General features: G+C 55.5%; 7 protein-coding genes across 7 annotated transcripts; 4 read left to right on the plus strand and 3 right to left on the minus strand.

The window, feature by feature from the left end:
- Positions 1 to 2,217: 2,217 nt before the first annotated feature.
- Positions 2,218 to 3,282, plus strand: ZTA1 (putative quinone oxidoreductase; the record flags this gene model as incomplete). Its single annotated transcript, XM_032020327.1, has 2 exons — positions 2,218 to 2,970; positions 3,028 to 3,282. 2 exons carry the CDS (start codon positions 2,218 to 2,220, stop codon positions 3,280 to 3,282), a joined length of 1,008 nt encoding a protein of 335 aa, XP_031882676.1.
- Positions 3,283 to 3,496: 214 nt separating this feature from the next.
- GAL10 (Bifunctional protein GAL10) lies at positions 3,497 to 4,864 on the minus strand (the record flags this gene model as incomplete). The annotated part of the gene is made up of 4 exons (XM_032020326.1): positions 3,497 to 3,900; positions 3,949 to 4,399; positions 4,455 to 4,689; positions 4,836 to 4,864. The coding sequence occupies 4 exons, from the start codon at positions 4,862 to 4,864 to the stop codon at positions 3,497 to 3,499; spliced, it is 1,119 nt and encodes a 372-aa protein (XP_031882697.1).
- Positions 4,865 to 7,365: 2,501 nt separating this feature from the next.
- Positions 7,366 to 8,641, plus strand: CGGC5_v016159 (uncharacterized protein; the record flags this gene model as incomplete). The annotated part of the gene is made up of 3 exons (XM_066153472.1): positions 7,366 to 7,816; positions 7,897 to 8,416; positions 8,488 to 8,641. The coding sequence occupies 3 exons, from the start codon at positions 7,366 to 7,368 to the stop codon at positions 8,639 to 8,641; spliced, it is 1,125 nt and encodes a 374-aa protein (XP_066007271.1).
- A 544-nt stretch (positions 8,642 to 9,185) lies between these two features.
- Positions 9,186 to 11,147, plus strand: CGGC5_v016160 (uncharacterized protein; the record flags this gene model as incomplete). Its single annotated transcript, XM_032020325.1, has 1 exon — positions 9,186 to 11,147. One exon carries the CDS (start codon positions 9,186 to 9,188, stop codon positions 11,145 to 11,147), a length of 1,962 nt encoding a protein of 653 aa, XP_031882678.1.
- A 299-nt stretch (positions 11,148 to 11,446) lies between these two features.
- dbp-4 (ATP-dependent RNA helicase dbp-4) lies at positions 11,447 to 13,922 on the minus strand (the record flags this gene model as incomplete). Its single annotated transcript, XM_032020323.1, has 2 exons — positions 11,447 to 13,714; positions 13,788 to 13,922. 2 exons carry the CDS (start codon positions 13,920 to 13,922, stop codon positions 11,447 to 11,449), a joined length of 2,403 nt encoding a protein of 800 aa, XP_031882593.1.
- Positions 13,923 to 14,557: 635 nt separating this feature from the next.
- Positions 14,558 to 16,156, minus strand: faeB-2-1 (putative feruloyl esterase B-2; the record flags this gene model as incomplete). Its single annotated transcript, XM_032020322.1, has 1 exon — positions 14,558 to 16,156. The coding sequence occupies one exon, from the start codon at positions 16,154 to 16,156 to the stop codon at positions 14,558 to 14,560; it is 1,599 nt and encodes a 532-aa protein (XP_031882594.1).
- A 2,704-nt stretch (positions 16,157 to 18,860) lies between these two features.
- On the plus strand, positions 18,861 to 19,570 carry CGGC5_v016163 (putative sterigmatocystin biosynthesis peroxidase stcC; the record flags this gene model as incomplete). The annotated part of the gene is made up of 3 exons (XM_032020321.1): positions 18,861 to 18,929; positions 19,030 to 19,363; positions 19,425 to 19,570. The coding sequence occupies 3 exons, from the start codon at positions 18,861 to 18,863 to the stop codon at positions 19,568 to 19,570; spliced, it is 549 nt and encodes a 182-aa protein (XP_031882611.1).
- Positions 19,571 to 19,723: the final 153 nt, after the last annotated feature.

Raw genomic sequence — 19,723 nt, forward strand, 5'->3', positions numbered from 1 at the left:
CTCGATGAGTGACATTTCTTCAGAGTGCAACACAACACAGGCCGGCCCAGAACACCCCAAAATGCTTCACAAAGTGGCTCCTCATCCACCTCGACCTCAGTCTGGCTAGCACATTAGAATTAAGAAACCAGAATTCCGGGGTCCTACACAAACGAGACCCGGGAACCGAGATATTTTTCGGGGTGCCGAAGTGAGCGGATGGGGGAAATATTGGGGAATATTGAACAGAGGCTGGAACCGTGAACCTGTGCCTGACACCCCTGACCCCTGACTGATGCAAGCCTCTGATGATTGGTTGAAACCCTTCTGCAGGACTGCAAACTGCGCCGTTGCTCCAATGTCCCCTCTCTCATCCTCCGTGCGCGTTTTCGCCCACAACGGCGCCGGTCAACCTGCCAAATCATCGGTCCCGTCCGCCCTCTTGACGTGGCCGACGACAGACACCACCACTAAACCTCACTTACCATCACCGCCACACACCAAGGAGACATTATCCCGCCAACCAAGCTCCCACGTTGATAAGGTGTAGGAGTGGCGGGCACAGGCCACACTGACCAAACCACACGCCTCACGTTCTGCTGTACCTGCAAAACGCGCAAGTCGAGGCGAAGTGCGCAGACGGGACACCCAATCACGCACAGCACCGTAACTTTACAGCAGAGGCCAAGACGGCTGAGCCTCAATTGCAGACGACAACCATTGCGACCCTCCCCGCCGATCAACTTTGGGTAGTCCAAGGTTCTGATCAACCCGCGGGGATACCACCCTCGAAAAAGTTACTCAGTCTCGACATCAGAGGAAAAGAACAGAGCTTGAGAGGTCTGGAGCTATCCTCCACCAACGGATAAGCACCCGGCCGAAATGTCCAAGAGAGATCTCCCCGCCAGCCCCGATTGACCCGCGCGCATTGATCCCGCCTCTATCTGAGCCTTGGCAGACCTGACTAGCCCCGACTCTATTTTGCGCGGCCCCCGAGGGAACATGCCGGCACCTTACTCAGCTGCTGTTTGACAGAGAAGACGTCCGTGGCAGAATTGATGAATTGCTGATGTAGTATACTTCCAACAGCCATGGCCGCGTGAGATCTCTGGGGAGGAAACATGATGGGGTTGCATTTTTGCCATGGACCAGACGGGGGAAGTCGTAGCCGCCACGACCATCGGTTCGTGCCAAGACGTGGTATGGCGACAGCATACCATCAGACTTGGATCGTCCCATGCATCAGCACGCGCTACTTCGCCATTGCAGTCAGGGAATTGGTTTGATAATCTACCCTCAGTGACTGTTGTGGGCGTTGGCGTTATCCTCGGCTGCTTGCATGCAAATAGGCTGACTTGATGCCTTTCACATCACATTTAGATACACACTCACCGAGTACGACTTCTGCTCATAGACTTATCCATCTTTTGAACTTTTGCAGTCTTTGGACCCCGTTGAATGTCTGCCAATTTCAGGAGAATTCTGTCCCAGATCGTGTCCACCGAAAACGTGTCTCGAGCTGAGCTGGCAGACTCGCCCAGGAGTGTATGTTTCCTTTCCACTACCTTATGGTGTCTAATGTGATTGAATCAGAGCATCCAAATGGGATATCATATCGATTCGAATTGACAATTTTGCCGTCAACAGTGTGAACACCCAACGTGATCTTATCATCACTATCACTAAGACGTTTGCCTCCCACGCCCCGCGCAAACCACTACCGCTACCGCTCCGGCTCCGGCCCCAACGCCGAACATGCCAACCCCACACATTCGCGCCCCCTCCCGATCCCGCCATCCGACGTGCCGAACCCCTCACCCGACCCCGTCATCGGTGCCTGCTTACTAAATCACTCCCATCATCGTCCCACCCCTCCGCTCGCGCCGCGGAATGGGATGCCATTTCGCAAACATATTGCTCAGCAAAGACGGAAACTAGATCCCGCTTAATTGCACGCCATCCGACGTCCGGAGTTCCTTTTTAAAAAAAAAAAAGAGGCTTCGCCCGGATTAAAGCTTAGCCACAACGTCAATGTCTCTCATCCCCTCCCCGCCGCGAACAATCCCCAAGCTCACAAGGTGCCTCCTCTCAGCATTAGCATCACACTCACCTCTCACTAGACAACAACCTCCCCTTACCTCACGACAACAACATCTCACCCGCAAACTCACGCCCTCACGCACCTTAACAACATCCCCCACTCGCCTCAGCGACCTCTCCCCCGCCCCGCACTTCACAATGGCGTCCACGCCCTCCGTCCCCAAAACAATGAACGGCATCCAGATCCCCCGCACCGGCGACGTCTCCGTCCTCACCCACGAGACCGCCCTCCCCGTCCCTTCCCCCTCCGAGGGCCAGGTCCTCGTCCGCAACGAGTACGCCGGCATAAACTACATCGACACCTACTTCCGCACGGGTCTGTACAAGGCGCCCCTGCCGCAGGTCCTCGGCCGCGAGGGCGCCGGCACCGTCGTCTCCGCCCACCCCTCCGTCTCCAGCAGCAGCTTCTCCCCCGGCGACCGCGTCGTCTACATGGGGCCCTACAGCTCCTACGCAACCTACTCCGCCGTGCCCGCCTCCTCGCTGCTGCGCATCCCCGACGCGCTGGGCACCGACGCCGCCGCCGCCGCGCTGCTGCAGGGCCTCACGGCGTGGACCTTCATCCGCGAGGCGGGCGTCGTGCAGAAGGGCGAGTGGGTCCTGGTGCACGCGGCGGCCGGCGGCGTCGGGCTGCAGCTCGTGCAGATGCTGCGCGCCGTCGGGGCCAAGGTCATCGGCACCACGAGCAGCGACGAGAAGTGCGCGCTGGCCAAGAAGAACGGCGCCGAGTGGATTGTGAACTCAAAGAGCCAGGACCTCGTCGCGGAGGTGAAGAAGATTACGGACGGCCACGGCGTGGATGTCATCTTTGACGGTGTGGGTAAGGCGACGTTTGATAGCGACTTGGAGATGGCGGCGCGGAAGGGACGGTTGGTCGTTTTTGGAAATGCTGTAAGTTGATTGGGATAATTTGATGGGGGCGAGTGTGGTTGCTGACAGTTGTGGTAGTCTGGCGCGGTGCCCCCTTTCGACATTCTGAAGTTGGGACCCAAGAACTTGAAGGTCATGCGCCCCGTGGTGAACAACTACGTCGCCACCAGAGAAGAGCTGGAGAAGTACAGCGGCGAGCTGTTTGAGATGATCACCTCAGGCAAGGTCGAGGTTGCCATCCACAAGGCCTACCCGCTGAAGGACGTCAAGCAGGCGCACGCTGATCTTGAGAGCCGAAACACTACCGGCAAGCTCCTGCTCAAGATTGATTGACTGGATGCGCAACTTTGAGTTTGTGCAAGCATAAATGAATAATGATGTGTTCAAACTTTTTTTTTCTCATTAGATTCTCTCTATGGCGAACGTAGTCTCATGGCTGTCGCTGGAATAGCAGTAATTCTAACACCGTCTATGATGAGCGATATGAAAAGGGCCAAGATCTAGGCGAAGCGTGGCCGATGCTCCGATGCATGTTTATGTTTCCATTTTACGAGCTGGTGGGCTTGGCGTTGGCCAGCAACTCAGGGGGAGGGTCCTGGCGGTAACCCTTGGGGTTGTTGCTGACCCAGCGCCACAGGTCTTCGCAAGCCTTCTCCATCGTCAGCTCCGTCTTCCAGTTGAGCTCCTTGTTGGCCAGCGAGGGGTTGGCGGTAAGATCCAGGACGTCACCCTGGCGTCTGGGGACGACGTCGTAGGGGAGGTCGCGGCCGACGACGGCGCTGAAGGCCTTGATCATCTCGAAGACGGTGCTGCCACGGCCGGAGCCCAAGTTCCAGGCCTTGACACCGGGCTTGTTCTCGCGGAGGTAGTTGAGGGCGACGAGGTGGCCCTTGGCCAAGTCGACAACGTGGATGTAGTCGCGGATGGCGGTTCCGTCTCTTGAGGAGTAGTCTGCTTCGTGTTAGACGCCGTTCTGTAGGGCAACCCAGATATACGTACCATCACCGAAGACGAGCAGCTTCTCGCGCTCGCCAGTGGCGACCTTGCCGAGCAGAGGCAGCAGGTTGTAGGGAACGCCCTGGGGGTCCTCGCCCATGAGGCCAGACGGGTGAGCACCGCAGGGGTTGAAGTATCTGAGGAGAGCGCCGTTGAAGTGCTCAAAGGGCTCGCCGGCCTTCTGCAGCTTGTTGCGCTCAGCCTGGATGTGGTCGGTGATGACCTGCTCGACAAAGGCCTTGGTGTGGCCGTAGGTGTTCGTAGGGCCAATGGGGCAGTGCTCGGGAATGGGAATCATGTTGGGGAAGCGGGTAGCATCGCCGTAGACGGTCGCGGAGGACGAGAAGACAATGTTGGGGACATTGTTGTCGGTCATGGCCTGGAGCAGGGAAACAGTGCCGCCGACGTTGACGCGGTAGTACTCGAGGGGAATCTCGCCAGACTCGCCGACAGCCTATAATGTGGCGTTAGTCGAGGACGTCGAATGCGGCAGGATCAGAGCGACATACCTTGAGCGCAGCGAAGTGGATTACGCTGTCAATCTCGGGGTGCTTCTTGAAGACCTCATCGAGACCAGCCTTGTCGGTGACGTCGACCTGGTAGAAGTGGGGGCGCTTGCCGGCAAGAAGCTCGATGCGGTCGACGGCGACCTTGGAGGAGTTGTACAAGCTGTCGACAATGACAACGTCGTAGCCGTGCTCAAGCAGAGCGAGGGTAGTGAAAGAGCCAATGTAGCCGGTGCCACTGTCGAGATGCGCGATTAGCTTTCCGCCGCGTGGGTGCGAGCGATGCGCCGGGAATGCGACAGCGACCAGAAAGTCCCTCGTGGACGCCTCCCCCCACGCTGTCGCATCGCCGCAATGCGCCCGAGTCAAAGTCGTGGAGCTTACCCGGTAACCAAGACAGTTCCAATCGCCATTGTGAAGAAATTTGCTAGCGTCGATCGCAACTAGGTGCGGTCAGGGGATGAATTTGGAGTAGAGAAACGAAGGACAGAGGACAGCGCCGAGTTTGGTGTATGTTGCTTGGTGCGGTCCGTCGGGGGGTATCAAGTAGGCTTTTGGTTGAAGGACGAACAGACCAGGCTTCTCTCTGGAAGGCGAAGGAAGAGGATGGCGCGGCGTAATATAAATCTGGCGATGGAGGCTGCAGCGACGGTCACAATAACAAAAAACAACCGGGTCGTCTGTCTGTAACGTTCCGATAGGCAATGGGTGTGGGAGAGAAATTGGCTCGGCCTGACGACACCTTTGCGACTTTGGGGACTGACGCCGCCAACGGCCAATCTTCTGCGGCCAAATGAATTCGATGGCGGGGTCTCGCAGCGGGGGTGGCACCAATTTGCAGCGTTGTGGCTGGCTGCGGAGCCAGTAATTTCTTCTTAAGCCTCAAACGGCGCACTTGAAACTTGTAACGACCGGGGATGGCGGTGCCGTGGAGACTGATCTTCAGGATTGAGGACGCTCCGACAGGGTCCTGTCGTCTGCTGTCTGGTGCTTTCACGTGGGTTGGCTGGAGATGGAGGGAGCTGCGTTGGCCACCGACGAACCACTGCGGCAGACCAGGTGGTTCAGCTGAGGGATCGGACGACGCAGACAGAAGACATCGTGATGGTGTCGGGTGTCTTTACTTTGGCAGGGTGCGGATGCATGCGCAGTATTCGTACCTACGGCAAGGTAGCGCCCGAGGTTCCCGCAATGTTTGCTGCTGTCTGTCGCTGTGTGTTGCCGCGATGGGAGACAGAGCAGGGTTGTTCGAGCATGTACCATACCAAGGTAAGGATAGGCGCCATTTCCCGCCGCTTGCTTTTTCAGAGGACCTGCAGGTTTGCCATGTTCTCCGGAACTTGGACCGAGATGACGGACAATAAGCCGGTTCCCGCGTCGACACGGATCATCAAAGTGAGCACCGTGGCCCGGTCGAGCGACTCTGCATCTGCATCTTCGACTCGCCCTGACTCGGCGTACTGTGTGTGCTGTGTGCTCCTGGCTATCAATGGCGACCTGACTGCCTGCGCATCGTATTCTCGTCGAGCGCTTGCGCGAAATACGTTAGCAGGATGCATATGTCTGCCATAATATTCGAAGGGACCGCGCCAGGATGGGCCGAGGTGGGACGGCGGACATGGATTGAAACGGTGACGTAGGGACTTCCAAGGCCTGGCCATTTGCGCGAGTTGACCCCCCCTGCCAGCCTTAGGTAAGCCGGGAGCACGACTACTGCCGCCTCAGGCAACAAAGAAAAAGTCTTGGCTCATCACGTGCAGTGGAGACGTCTTTGGTCTTCATCGATCTCCACCCGTCCCAGCTTACCTAAGGTTTGTGGCTTATGTAAGGAACACAGGACCCCCAGGCCCACGGCGCGTTGAGCTAGAGCTGTCTGCCCGGCCACGAAGCTTAAGCGCGTGGGCGACGGACACGGTGCAGGGGTCCGTGCCTCATTCGCTCTCGAATTCGGTGGCGGGCAGCCGTCGCGAAAACATTCCAGGTGAAGCTGCAAGGTGAACTTTTCCAGCCGGGACAAAGACCCAACGACCCCTCGAGACGCCCCTTGCTGTTGCTCAATGCTGTCGCATCAGTCTCTTTCGCCGTCCGACAATTAATTGATTCCCAAAAAGCAACGCGACGGCGGCTGCATTCCTCCCTCGATCCGATCTGCCTCTGCCGCGGCGCGTGCGCGACTTGCCGGGGACCTGAGGACCGTCAACCTAAGCTGCCCGGAGGAAGTCAACCAGGAACGATGGTAGTTGCGACCAGGTACCACCGCTCTTACTCTCTTTGTTGACAACCGCCTCCCTCCCTTCCCGATCCGGCGGGTCGTCGCTCTGGAATAGCTTCACTTTTCCATTATTGCGTCTACTCAATCATCCCGAAACCGGTTCCCTGCAGCAGCATTCACAAAGGCAACCTTCAACCTTTTCTCATCCCGCCTCCATCCCCACACCAGCTCTAACAGCTCTCACACCTTGCCTCGAGCTGTTCCTTTGGCTGCTGTCTCCCTTGTCGCTCAACATAGCACTCATGGACATCTGCGTCTAGCATTGTTGATGAGACAAGACCTTCGGACTGCAGCTGAGGCCATTATCCTGGCGGATACAATCAACCTCACCGCCGCGGCGCTGGTCCTTTGCGCCAGATAATAATGTGAGTTGCACCTTCCCGTCTTTCCCTTCTTGCCTCTCATCGTGGCTCTTTCTCATCGCGATTTCCTTTTTTGAGGCGTTCTTTCCCCGAGTCCTTTTTTTCATGCGCCTTCTTTCTTCAACCTCGCTTCATCTCTCAATCTCACTTCATCTCTCAATCTCTTCATCCTCAATCCTTCTCACTCACCTCCATAGTCAGCCTCATCTCATAAACCACAACATCAACAACCACATCCTCCGATCACCAAATCAGATAGCATCCCACTCACATCGTCAAGATGCCGCCAAGGAGAAGACCTTCTCGGGCCGACGAGGACTCACCGCCTATACGGACTGGCCCGGCCGTCACTCAGAACCTCCCTAGCATGCCCTCCAGGTTCGATACATCTTATGGTTCCGCTCCCTCCACTATGCCGAGGAACAGTCGTCGCGGACAAGTTCGCAATATCCAGGTCGCTCTCGAGGACGCACTGAATGACGATGACGACAGTGATGATGGCGGCCCGCGTCGCGCGAGGCGACCCTCCGTCCCACCGAGACCGAATCGCAGACAGCAGCCTGAGCCGGAGCAAGAGTCAGAGTCGGAGTCGGAGTCGGAGCCAGAGCCGGAACCAGGACGTCAATCGGAGCCGGACAATGAGCCAGACTTCGATCCTGGATTTGACGCAGCCTCAAATTCACCTGCTAGCAGACACAGCTCACCGCCGCGACAGAGCCCCCCGAGACGAGGTAAGCCCAGCCACGTGGACATCCCTTTGTCCCTTGTTTGCATTGTACCAGTCTCAGATCTCTTACTAAGACAACACCAGCCTCATCGGTCGACCCTGCCGAATTCCAGCCAGCTGCCCATCGCGGAGGTCGCGACCAGAGGATCTTGCCTACTTCAGCTCCCCTCAGAGGCCCTAATCTTCCGCCGCCAGTAAGAGCTGGCTCGGAAGAACCACGCGGCAACAGCCCTCTTCGCAGATCACCTCGCAGGTCAAGTATTGTCCCTCCCGAGACCGTAGGCTCTGCCTTCCATCGCGCGATCGAGGAAGTACGCGATCGAGCTGGCTCGGAAGACCCGACGGCTACGCCCGAGTCCAATCGAACCTTTGGGCAGGAGAGCTCATTATTTGGCGACGCTACCATCGGATCCAGATCCCCGGGCTCCATTGACGATCGGCCAATGCCTACCATTGAAGAAGAAGATTCTATTGTGGAAGCAGAAGACTATCGCGTGGCCGCTGCCATGAGCCCCTCCAGGCCGGTGTTACCACGACCCAGAAACAACCCACCGATGCCTCCTACCTCATTCAATCAACAGGAACCCCCGCGCGAGCCGTCCCGGTCGCCACTCGCAAGGGTCTCTGATGGACCAGCACCCGATCATCGGTTGCGTCCAAACCCCTTCGCTGCAGCACCTTCACTGCAACCTCCCCAGACTCCAAGACAGGGAAGCGCGCCGGGCCAAAGACGCTCAAGTCGTGCGTCACCAGACCGGCAGATTGCGGCTCAAAGTGTTCCAAGTTCTACTGCACCTACGCCTGGAAGGACGACGCGGAGCCAAGCTAGGAACGCTGCCGCGGAAGAAGCACGGCGTACCGAATCTCGTCAGACATCAGAAGCACCTTCACCAAAGCCTATTCGACAGAACCAGCCAGCGAAGATAGATTTCAGGTCACCGAGTCCTGTCCAACAACAGCCAAGCAACTCGAGAAGGCAGAGTCCTGTCCAGCAAGAGTCACGCAACGCGAGAACGCCGAGTCCTGCCCAACAAGAGGAACGCAACGGGAGGACACCAAGTCCTGTTCAGCAAGATCCTCGCAACTCAAGAACACCGGAGCCCTCCCAACAAGGGCAAAACAACGCAAGAACACCGCGACCCGCTCGACAATCACAACCAGTTGTGCATTCACCTCAAGCTTTTCAGCCAGCGCAGCCTGCAGCGTTCAATCGACTGACGCGGCCTGGTCATTCGCACTTAGCCCCTCCTCATCCCCCTTCCCATTCACCGCCTCGTCCTCATCAGGAAACCCGTGTACCTGCCTTGCAAACTCGTGTCAACGCTCGGGTCGAGGCTGTTGCGACCGAGCAACACAGCCTGTTTGGCAACGGAATGGCAGAAAGAGTGGGACAAGAGCAACAGCGTGACTTCGAGGAACAGCAAAAGCTTCGGCGCGAACGTGCAACACGTCTTCAGACATGGCCAAAGATTTACGCTCCCATTTACACCTGGACCAACACTGCTCGTCCCGATAGGCCATCCCCGGTAGATGACGACCCAAGAGATCCATTGGACGATGAACAAGACGAGTCGTCAAGGCAGATACCCAGGGACCAGATGGACTGGCACGCATGGATCATGTTCACGTTGGCAGACGCTTTTGTGGAAGTTCTAAGCTTTCTCATGTCTCCTGAAGCGTGGCTCATCAAAGCATTGCTGGTCGGCCTGGTGTCGTGCTTTCTTGCGTGGGCTTTCTACGCAGGAATCTCCTCATTTCCAGCTGGAGGCCTTGGTGGAATACATTGGTACGGACTGTCCGACATTAGTCATAACTTGGGTCAGTTCGTGCCGCTATGGATGGCGGCACCGTCCACCATTTTCAGTGACAGAGATACGAGGGAGCACTCTCGACAACAACGCGAGCACGATTACGCAATCAGAGATCTGACATTGGCCTCAGACCTTCAAAAACGTTCGATTGATAGACTCGAACAAATTGTGCCAAAGGTTGTCCATATGACCCTTGACAAAGATGGGCGGCCCATCGTTGGACAAGGCTTCTGGTATGCCTTGCGAGACTTGATGAAAGCCGACAAGGAAGTTTTGACCCTGGGTACAGCGAAGGGTGGCTATCGTTTCATCTCCGACGAACACTGGCGGGCGATCAGAGATAAGCTCAAAAAGGACCCCGATTACCAAAAGGCGACCAACCCCCCTGATCCAGGCGTCTCAGCTTCCGACGTCGATAAAATTTTCCGGAACAAGCTTTCTAAGTCTTGGGAGGGGTGGCTGCGGAGCAACAACGAGAAGGTGGCTAAGATTTTGGAGCCTGCCTTTGGCACGTCGATACCGGATAAGATCGAGAAAGACCTCGACCAGAAGATTGAGAAGTATGTGAAGGATCTCAACAAGGACAAGGGAATTACAGATATTGTGGTCACGCGGAAGGAGTTCATTGGACACCTGAACAACGAACTTACCACTCATCGCGCCGAGGTCAGGGCCGAAGCCGAGGAGTTAAAGAAGAACCTCGAGCAGTACATCGCCCAGTCAGTCGACCTTGCAGTGAGCAAGGCCCCTCCTTCCGGCGTCTCCCGAACAGAGATGATACACATTGTCGACGACATGATCCGCCAGGCGATTGCAAATGCCGGACTGGAGGCCCTCGCGAAGGGCACTATCGGGGCCAACTGGAACCAGGAACTTAGCCGCCAGGTCAACTATCTCACAGTCGGTAGCGGTTCTATCGTCGACATCAAGCACACGTCGCCGAATTACAAGCCGGAGTTCGTCGGGCCGATAGGATCTCCCGCCTGGCTGAAGAGCACGAGACGAAGCCCCTGGGTCTTACAACCCGCCAAGACCCAAACGCGCTGGGACGATGATGGTGAATGCTGGTGCGGCCGACCAACTGTGAGCAAAAATGGGAAACACCTGGGCGTGTTCATCTCCTACTTGCTCAGTCATGAGATTGTCCCACGGCACGTTGTCGTCGAGCACATTCTGCCGGGCGCCACCTTGAACCCCGATGCCCGGCCTCAGGACATCGAGATCTGGGCTTACATCTCAGAGATCAACATGCGCCAGCGCGTGGAGGACTTCTCGGCCAGTCATTTCCCCGAACCAGACACGGCATCACGCAAGAAGTGGTTGTCGGATGGTTGGGTCAAGATCGGCCAGTTCACGTACGAGAGCAACGACACCATCAACGGAATCTACGTCCACCAGCTCAGCCCCGAGTTGGTGAAGCTGGGAGCTTCGACAGATCACATCACCATTCGTGCGGTGAACAACTATGGCGCCGATCACACCTGTATTTACAGGGCACGTCTCTTTGGCGAGAGATTGGTTTAAATTTTAGGCGTTGGAACCCATCTGGTTTGGAGGCACTTTTTAAAGCGATAGAAGGAGGACATTAGTGCGTTACGTTACTCTTATTTTTGGCATTCTGGGACGACCGGATGGATGGAAGCTTTTTGGCGTTGGGGGTTGGTGATACCCCTGGACTCTACTTGGTCCTTTAGGCAGAGCATTTAATGATTGCGACACGTATCACTTTGCGCAGCCCATGTGACATTTGAGTAAAACGCTAATATTTTCCCTGAAATTGACAATTACTTTTCCGTTCCGGGTATCTACGTCTAAAACGCACATTAATTCAACAAGCCCGCAGCCAAGGCCTCGAGATCCTCCAGCGTTTCCGGCTCGCGGTCGATCTCCAACACCTTTCCGCCCTTCTTCGCCTTCTTGGCCTTCTCCCTCTCCTCATCCGAGTCGTCCTGGAACCACTTCTTGGTCTTCTTCTTCGGCCTCTCGTCCTCGGACTCCTCCCCGCCGCTCCTGTCCCCACCCGCAATCGGCAGCGACCGCAGCAGCGCCAACGGATCCTCGTCGTCGCCCCCGTCTCCACCACCGACCCGCGGCCCCTCCGCCGCGACGCCTTCCCGCTCCTCCTTCTCTGCCAGCTTGCGCTTGAGGCGCTTCTCCCTCCTCTTCTCCCTCGCGAACTCCTTGTCGTCCATGTCCGCCTCCTTGACGCGCGCGGTCTCGCTCTCGACGAACTTCTGGCGCAGCTCCTCCGCGGGACCCTCCTGCTTGAAGTCGTCCTCGTTCTGCAGCTCGTAGATCTGGTGCGCGTTGCCGTCCTCGTCGAAGACGAGCTTCGTGCCGCGGCCCTTGAACTTGAGCATCTTCTTCTTGGACGAGAGCGCCTTCTCGCGCCGCTTCGAGTCGACGATGAACTGCTGGTCGCCGTACGCGATGACCTTGGGCTTGGCGCCTGGCGCGTTGGCGGACTCGGCGTCGAGGGCGTCGTCGTTGAGCACGCGCTTGACGGAGAGGAAGTCGTCTTCGTCGTTGTCGTCGATCGCGGGCCCGGAGACTTCGCCGTTGGCAACGAGCTTGGTGTAGTGGCCGGAGAGAACGTCCTGGTTGGTGCGCTCGAACATGCGGTCGTACTTTGTGCGGACCTCCTGCTTCTTGGGCTTCTTGGGCGCGTCCGAGTCAGAGTTCTCTTCATCGGAGGACATGCCGGCGCGCGGCGCGTTCTTGATCTTCTTGGCGTCCTCGCCCTTGCGCAGCTTGATCTGCGGCGCTCCGGGGAGACCCAAGCTGGCGGCGTAGGCGTCGAGGTCGAGCTCGTCGAACTTGAAGACCTCCTTGTCCTTCTGGAGATGCACGGAGCGGACGTAGCTGATGAAGGCCTTCTGACCGAGGTACTTGAGGTCCGGGTTCTGGAAGCACATGCTCTGCAGCTGGTTCGTGATGCTCTTCTTCTTGCTCTCCTTGACGGTGATCTTGTTGACGGGCACCTTCTTGGCCTCGAGGCGCTTGATCATGCCTGCCTCCTCGCTGGGGTCGAGGAAGAGCACGGCCTTGCCGTCACGCTCGTAGCGGGCCGTGCGGCCGACGCGGTGGATGTAGGTGTCGGCGTCCTCGGGGCAGTCGACCTGGACGACCCAGTCGACGGCGGGGAAGTCGACGCCACGGGCGACGACGTCGGTGGCGAAGAGACAGGAGTGATTCGCCTCGGCGAAGCGTTTCGTGATCTCCATGCGCTGCAGCTGCTTCTGCTTGCCGAGGAGGTGGAGGAGGGGGATACCGGGCTGCAAGTGTCTGAAGGACTCGTAGGCGAAGCGGACCTGCTTGCCGGAGGAGAAGAAGACGATGATCTTGGAGCGGAGGTTGGCCTTGATGAAGCCGTAGAGGGTGTCGAGCTTCTCGGGGAGCGGGGTGACGATATAGTGTTGCTGCAGGTTCTTCGGGGTAGTCTCCTCATGGACGGAGACGTATTCCGGGTCCTTGAGGGAGAGGCGGGCGAGGTCGGAGATCTTCTTGCTCTGGGTGGCACTAAAGAGGAGGGTCTGGCGGGTCTGGGGCAGGTGCTCGACGAGGGCGTCGACGGCGGACTGGAAGCCCATGTCCATGATGCGGTCGGCCTCGTCGAGGACGAGGATCTGGAGGTTGTCGACGTCGAAGCCGGCGGTCTGGTCGAGGTGCTGCAGCATGCGGCCGGGCGTGCAGACGAGGATGTTCATCTTGGACAGACGCTCGGCTTCCTCCTTGAGACTCTTGCCGCCGATGACCAGGCCGGCGGAGAAGGCATGGTTACGGCCGACCTTGCGCAGGACGTCAAAGATTTGCGCGGCGAGCTCGCGGGTCGGGGAGATGATGAGGGCGCCGAGGCCGTCGAACTCGGTCCATCGCGCGCGGTAGAGCTTCTCGAGGACGGGGATGATGAAGGCGAGGGTCTTGCCGGAGCCGGTCTTTGCGGCGCCGAGGATGTCGCGGCCCTTGAGGGCGAGGGGCACGGCGCGGGACTGGATGTCGGTGAGGGTCTGGAAGTGGGATTTCTCGAGGCCTGTGGCGGTCGCTTCGCAGAGGGGGAGTTCGGAGAAGGATGTGAATTCGCCCTTGGGGTCCTGTATGCCGGCGAGGTGTCAGTCTCTGGGTCGCGTGATTGAAGATCATGGAATGTGTGCATCGACCACTTACAAAGTCGGCGACGGCCTTCTCGAGCTGCTCGATGCTCTGCAACTGCTGCTTTCGCTTTTCCACCCTTGTATCCCTCTTCAGGGTCTTGGATCGCTTCGCAGGTCCCTTGGCGGGTGCCTTCGCGGGGGTCGCCATCTCGTCGTGCGGTGGTCGAATTCGCGGTGTCTTCGATGCAGAATTCCTTCGCCAAACTTCTCTGGAGGGCGGCTGGAAATTTTTTGGAGTCGGGATGCTGGGGTGGATGAAAAAAAGTTCGGTATTCGGCGTCAGCGGTCGCCGTGTGTGGGGCGCTTGCCAAGGCACAACCAGCTGTTGCCAGCTGGCAGCGTCAGTTCGACCTCAATTCGTGCTACCAGGTAATCAGATGTGATGCGATGGGGTTTTGTTGCTTTGGGAGTATGCCATTGCTTTGTAAGTAATAGAGACACTGTAATCTTGATACATAGATAACAGCTGCTTCGGAATATCTGAGTAAATTGGCCAAATGGCCCACGAGTTATGAATACATGCATGCATCATTCCGTTGCTCCAACGCATATTAGCTCTCTCAAGAACGACTTATGAATAGCTAGAAGGTCCTTCGAAATAATGATATCCTTCTTTTCGATAGGATAGTATAAAGAGTCTATATCTGAAGGAGTTTCAAAAGAAACAGTCCCTCCGCGAGGCGAAATGGATTCGAATTACCATTCTCGCTCAAAAACAGAATCCAGTTTTCAAGAGATCGTCCTACAGATGTAGACTATCGCCAGTGTGTTATGACGTTTAGCTTACAATACACACTTCCAAGTGTTAGGATCTTTATAGTCACCAACGCCCTGATACACATTATTGTACGGCCACCTGCAATGCCTGCGTTGGAAGTCGACGCCGTTATCTTTGCTCCCGTTGATGTACCTGGTGCCCATAATTGTTTCAGGGGCGACCTCACTCTCAACCCATTCCACAACTGCCACCAGCACATTTTCCTCCGGAGCCAGACTAGCGGTGCTTGCTGACTGGTGACCGATAAAAGTTGCACCATTGCCACTGCCACAATGGGACATTCCAGACACACGGAAGTAGCGGTAAAATGCGTCAAGGGCATCCGAATCCATCCCCATGGTTTGCGAAACGTGTTCGTAGTATCTGGGGGAATTCTCACTCGAGAGAATACCATCGGCCAAACCGTGCCAGTGAAGAAGTTTCCCGCCGCGGCTCTGGAAAGCTCCCAAATCACCTTCCCAGGTATCAATGTTGAAATGGTTGAGGCCCGACGCAACGGTGTAGTTTTCTGGTCTGAAGGTAATAGGATCCCAGGTTGAGTCGTTGAAAATAGCATAACGCCACCAGTCCGACACTGGCGAGACTGCTCCAGAAAAGTAACTGTCAACAGCTCCAGTAAACTCGGATCCAAGCTGCATCTTCGGGTATACGAGACTGCCAGCCGCGTCCAAAACTGGCGAGTAAATGCTCTTCAGGGTTTCCAATTGCGTAGCAGTCAGGCACTCGCCTGCTTGGCCGTCGCCCTCAGTACATAAAAGACCTTCGGGATTGTAGTCACAGAGATTAGGCGACTCCAGGATGCCGTCTGCAACGCCATCAAGCGTATCGCACTGGTCCAAGATATCCTGGTGGATGACTGGCCACATGTCCAGAGGAATGAACGTTGCAGACTCCGTTGTCCCAAGAAGGGGGTAAAACCGAGTAGCCCACGATGTAAGATTATTCCATGCAATAGCAGGCGCTCCAACTACGACACCATCGAATAGGTCGGGGAAAGACTGGACTGCCTTCAATCCTTGACGTCCACCAGTAGAGCATCCGAGATAATAGCTCTTAGTGTGGGACCTGCCATAGAATTCTTGGGCGACTTGTTTGCCGATAGAGACGCCCTTCTCGATGGATCGGTAAGCAAAGTCCTGGATAACGTCGAGGTTGTGAAGAAAAGGGGCTCCAGTGTATCCCTGGTGTCCGTTGTTGGTTGCGATGGTTGCGAATCCGAGAGAAGCACCATACTCCACGTCATAGTACTGAATGCAGCCGCCGAGACCGCCGTTGCCAGTTGCGAGGAAGCGACCGCTCCAGTCTTCAGGCAGCCACGCCTCAAACCAGAAACCAGAGCGGTTCGAGGTAGGCACTTGTCCGACTACGCGGCATAGACTGACTGTCACGGCCTGGGTGAAAATGCCACACGTAGCGTCTACTTCGTTGAGCTGAAGTTCGGTTCCGGCAGGGATGTAGGTTGAAGCAAAAGAGGCGCCGAGAATTGAAGAGGTGCTGGCATTGAAAGACTCGCAATACTGCTGGAAGCCCGCCTGGCTGTCGGCAAGCGTTGCCATGGCGCCGATAGCTTGGGCTACGAAACCCATGAAATAGCGTCTGAACATGATGGGAGGTCACCAATTACCGTCAAAAGATGGAGCTGGCCCGAGGATGTATACTTTTGGTGACAATGACAGTTGACCAGGTGAGAAGGGCAGAGAAGTAGAAAGTTGTCAGGTGATGACTGAGCTGGGATCGATGCGAGCAACACGGCGTACAGTACCGTTATATATGTAAGAAATCTCACTCAAAGCATAAGAGGAAGATGCCAAGCTGTTGGTCGTTTTCCTGGTGGGCCAACACCAGGCTGGAATCAGGGGAAAGGTTCGTGCCATCGCAAGTTTCCTTCCGTAGATAAGCCTGGATCACTAACCACTACCGGCGTATTCGGACTTTCCTGATAAACTGATTGACAGCGTGGAGATTTTGTCCCTAGTCTGTGTTGCGGTTGCGTTCGGCCGAAGGCGATAGTAGTTTGATTTCCACCGGATTTGTGGTAGGGATAATCGTAGGGCCTAGATGATTCTGGCAACAACCTTTCTTCATCTGTACATACTTACGGTGGTAGCGGGCCTGAGTTTCGTTTTTCATTCCCTGTACGAGCCTACGGATACGGGTACCTTTGGACAAAACCAGCCATAGTATTATATCGGGATTACGTTTCTGAACCTGGAAGTTGAGTGACACAGACGGCGGTGACAAAAATCGCAAAAGAGTACTTAGTTGCGGATCTTTCTGCCAAGCAAACTCGATCGTAGGTTTCCACTCCTGTCCTAGCTCAAGGGCTGCAGGGTCAGCAAGTCCGGCCTTATGTCCGTTTGCTGACTTTTCTGAGTCGCGGCTCACCAAAATGATTACATTATCTTTGCGACAACGCTTGCGCACTTGGAGAACTAGTATTGAATTATTGGGAGAGGCCATTCTTTCCAGGATTCCTCCCCTTGGACCTGTGGTTCGGAATAGGTTTGATATTGCCATCGTCGGTCTCGCATTCGGCGCCCAAACCACCTGCTCTGGCGTTCGGCGTCGAGATTCGCCCAGCCGTATACAGCCATTGGCTAAACCCCTCTTCCGACCCACTCCCTCCGGCACTGGGAAAAGTTCTCGACGGGTGCTTTGTAATTTAAAAAGAACGAAGCAAGTTGCAGGAGCTCAGAATGCACTTTTATCATTTCATGAACCTTAATCTGTGCCCCAATTGGTAGATGACTAGAACCTGCAACCCTCTCCAGGTCGAAGGACCACGGACTCCGGCGAGGGGGATATGTCGTTGAAGACCGGAGTCTACTCCACAGAGCGAGTACTTCGAGATTGCCTATGGGCAGGGCTTTGGGAGGAATAATGCAATAAAGAACCAATTTGTCATGGGGAATTGGAAGAGATGGCAAAAACGTTTCGACACAAGGCCAGCAAAATCAGGGAAAACGAACCCGGGAACGTGGACAAGCCGGACGAGTTCATCGCGCCGGTTAGACGGCTGAATAGGCTCGGTGCCACCAGGACGAGGCAGTCGATGAGGCCAAGAGCGACCTGAGAGCAGCGGCAGCGAAGGCTCTGATTGAGGCGAGATATTTCTTCATTGCGAACCTACGTATTCTCATGTTAAGCCATAACAAAAGGCACTGAATTTCAAAAGTTTGCCACCGATGGTTTACAACCAAACCGTTAGGAACTGAAGTCTCGATCGCTTCGTCTCATGTGCGATGACTGATGCCGTAGATCGCGGGGTCCAACGGAACCAAGGCGTACTAGTCAACGGGATCTCGCATCTTGAGCAAGCTAGAGTCATGTCCGCGGGACGATCAAAGAGACAGCCTTGTAGATCACGACTCGCAAGACGCTGATTGCGCATCGGACCTCTTCCGATTGGCGTGCCTGACGCCTCTCCTCGTCATTTCTGTTCCCCTGCCGTTGGGCCTAGCTCGGTCGAAGGCTCGCCTGGACCCTGATTACTGTTCGAGAGGGGGGCAATTCAACAACGGACGCGTCCAATGGGATGAACTGGAATAAAAATGAAACGGGGTTCTTTGAATGATTTGATTTCTTTAAGCGGCTGCCAGGCGCTAACACAACGCGAAAGCTCGGTTCCTGAGCGCTCCGGAAGGATAGCTCGCGTCGGGCAGGGGCGGCGCTAGGAAGGCAAGCCATTTGGCGCTTTTAGTGCCGAAGATCGACATTACAACTTGCCTCGTTGGAAAGGCAGTTTACAACGGACTTCAAAACTACTCTGAAGAGGTCTAGTAAGAGGGGACGATAATATCGCGAGTCCATGGAATTTCTGTATTAAATCATGGATGAATCTGCTTTCCACGATCAGTACCTGTGCGCCATCTTTTTCTAACTTGATTTCTACAACTTCATCCAGACCTTTCAGCCGTGTCTTCACACATCAAAGCTTTATTCGACTACTTCATATCGCAAAACATGCAGCTTTCTTATCTCTTGGTCGCGGGAACCCTCCCGCTGGCCTATGGCGTTCCTTTATGTCTTTTTGGTTCAATTGGCTTTGGCTGCCCGTCAAATTCGGGGTCCATATTGAGGAACTTGCCGTCCAAGTTGAAACCCAATCATTTCACCTGGACACCAGCTGGACCTGGGGATGGTGAGAATTCCCGGACCCAACCTGCGAATCGTCACTAACTTGCCGACTTCTCAGTTCGTTCACCTTGTCCAATGTTAAATACGCTAGCGAACCACGGATTCCTTCCACACAATGGTCGGGATATTACGTTAGATAAGATCAAGACAGCTTTTTCCGACGGGATAAATATGGGCGATGATATTGCTATTGGAACATTTACCCCTGGACTGGCAACAAATCCGGACCCCAATGCAGACGTAAGTTGGACTCATGAACTTATTTCCATACCATCATCAACACCAGCACCTCAATTAAGAGTGAAGTCAACCGTCAGATTAATAACGTGTGTGTGTACAGTACATCGATTTGGACATGCTAAATAAACACAATGTCATCGAACACGACGGAAGCATGTCCCGCCGCGACGAGTACTTCGATCCAACGAACCCATTCGATGCGGGAACATTCAACCAATTTCTTTCCTATTTTGGAAACGCCCAAACCTTCGACGTTACGTCAATATCAAATGCTCGCGCCCGACACATTCAGCAGATGAGCTTGCTCAACCCGACGATGAACGTTACTGAGGCGAGGGAGGGAACATCGGCCGGAGAATGCGCCTTCATGCTGGCTGTTTGGGGAAGCCCGGACAACCCAGTAGCCAAGCGGTCATACTTTGAGTATTTCTTCCGTAAGTTAAGACAGACATGCAAGAAAACAAAAACTCCTGTATACTGACCGACTTTGTCCAGGGAACGAGAGATTTCCAGTGGTGCTGGGCTGGTCCCCGACCGACACTGCGCTCACGGTTCCGACACTTTTGCAAATCGCCCAGGACATAACTGATGCTAGTCCTGCCGGTGTTCCGCTGACATTCGCGCCGAAAGCGGCTTCTTGAAGATAGCAACTCTCAGCTGCTGAATTTCCCCTCGATGTTTTTAGTGGAGTCGATTGTGGTGGGAAAAGCACATAGCATTTGGATTCTCCGTACATAAATTGCATTACCAAGTCTGGGCTTAAGATTCATCATTGTTGTCACCCGAAAATCTCC

This window comes from Colletotrichum fructicola (assembly GCF_000319635.2).
Source record: "Colletotrichum fructicola Nara gc5 chromosome Unknown KSG_Nara_v1_contig10, whole genome shotgun sequence".
In the NCBI taxonomy this organism is placed as follows: domain Eukaryota; kingdom Fungi; phylum Ascomycota; class Sordariomycetes; order Glomerellales; family Glomerellaceae; genus Colletotrichum; species Colletotrichum fructicola.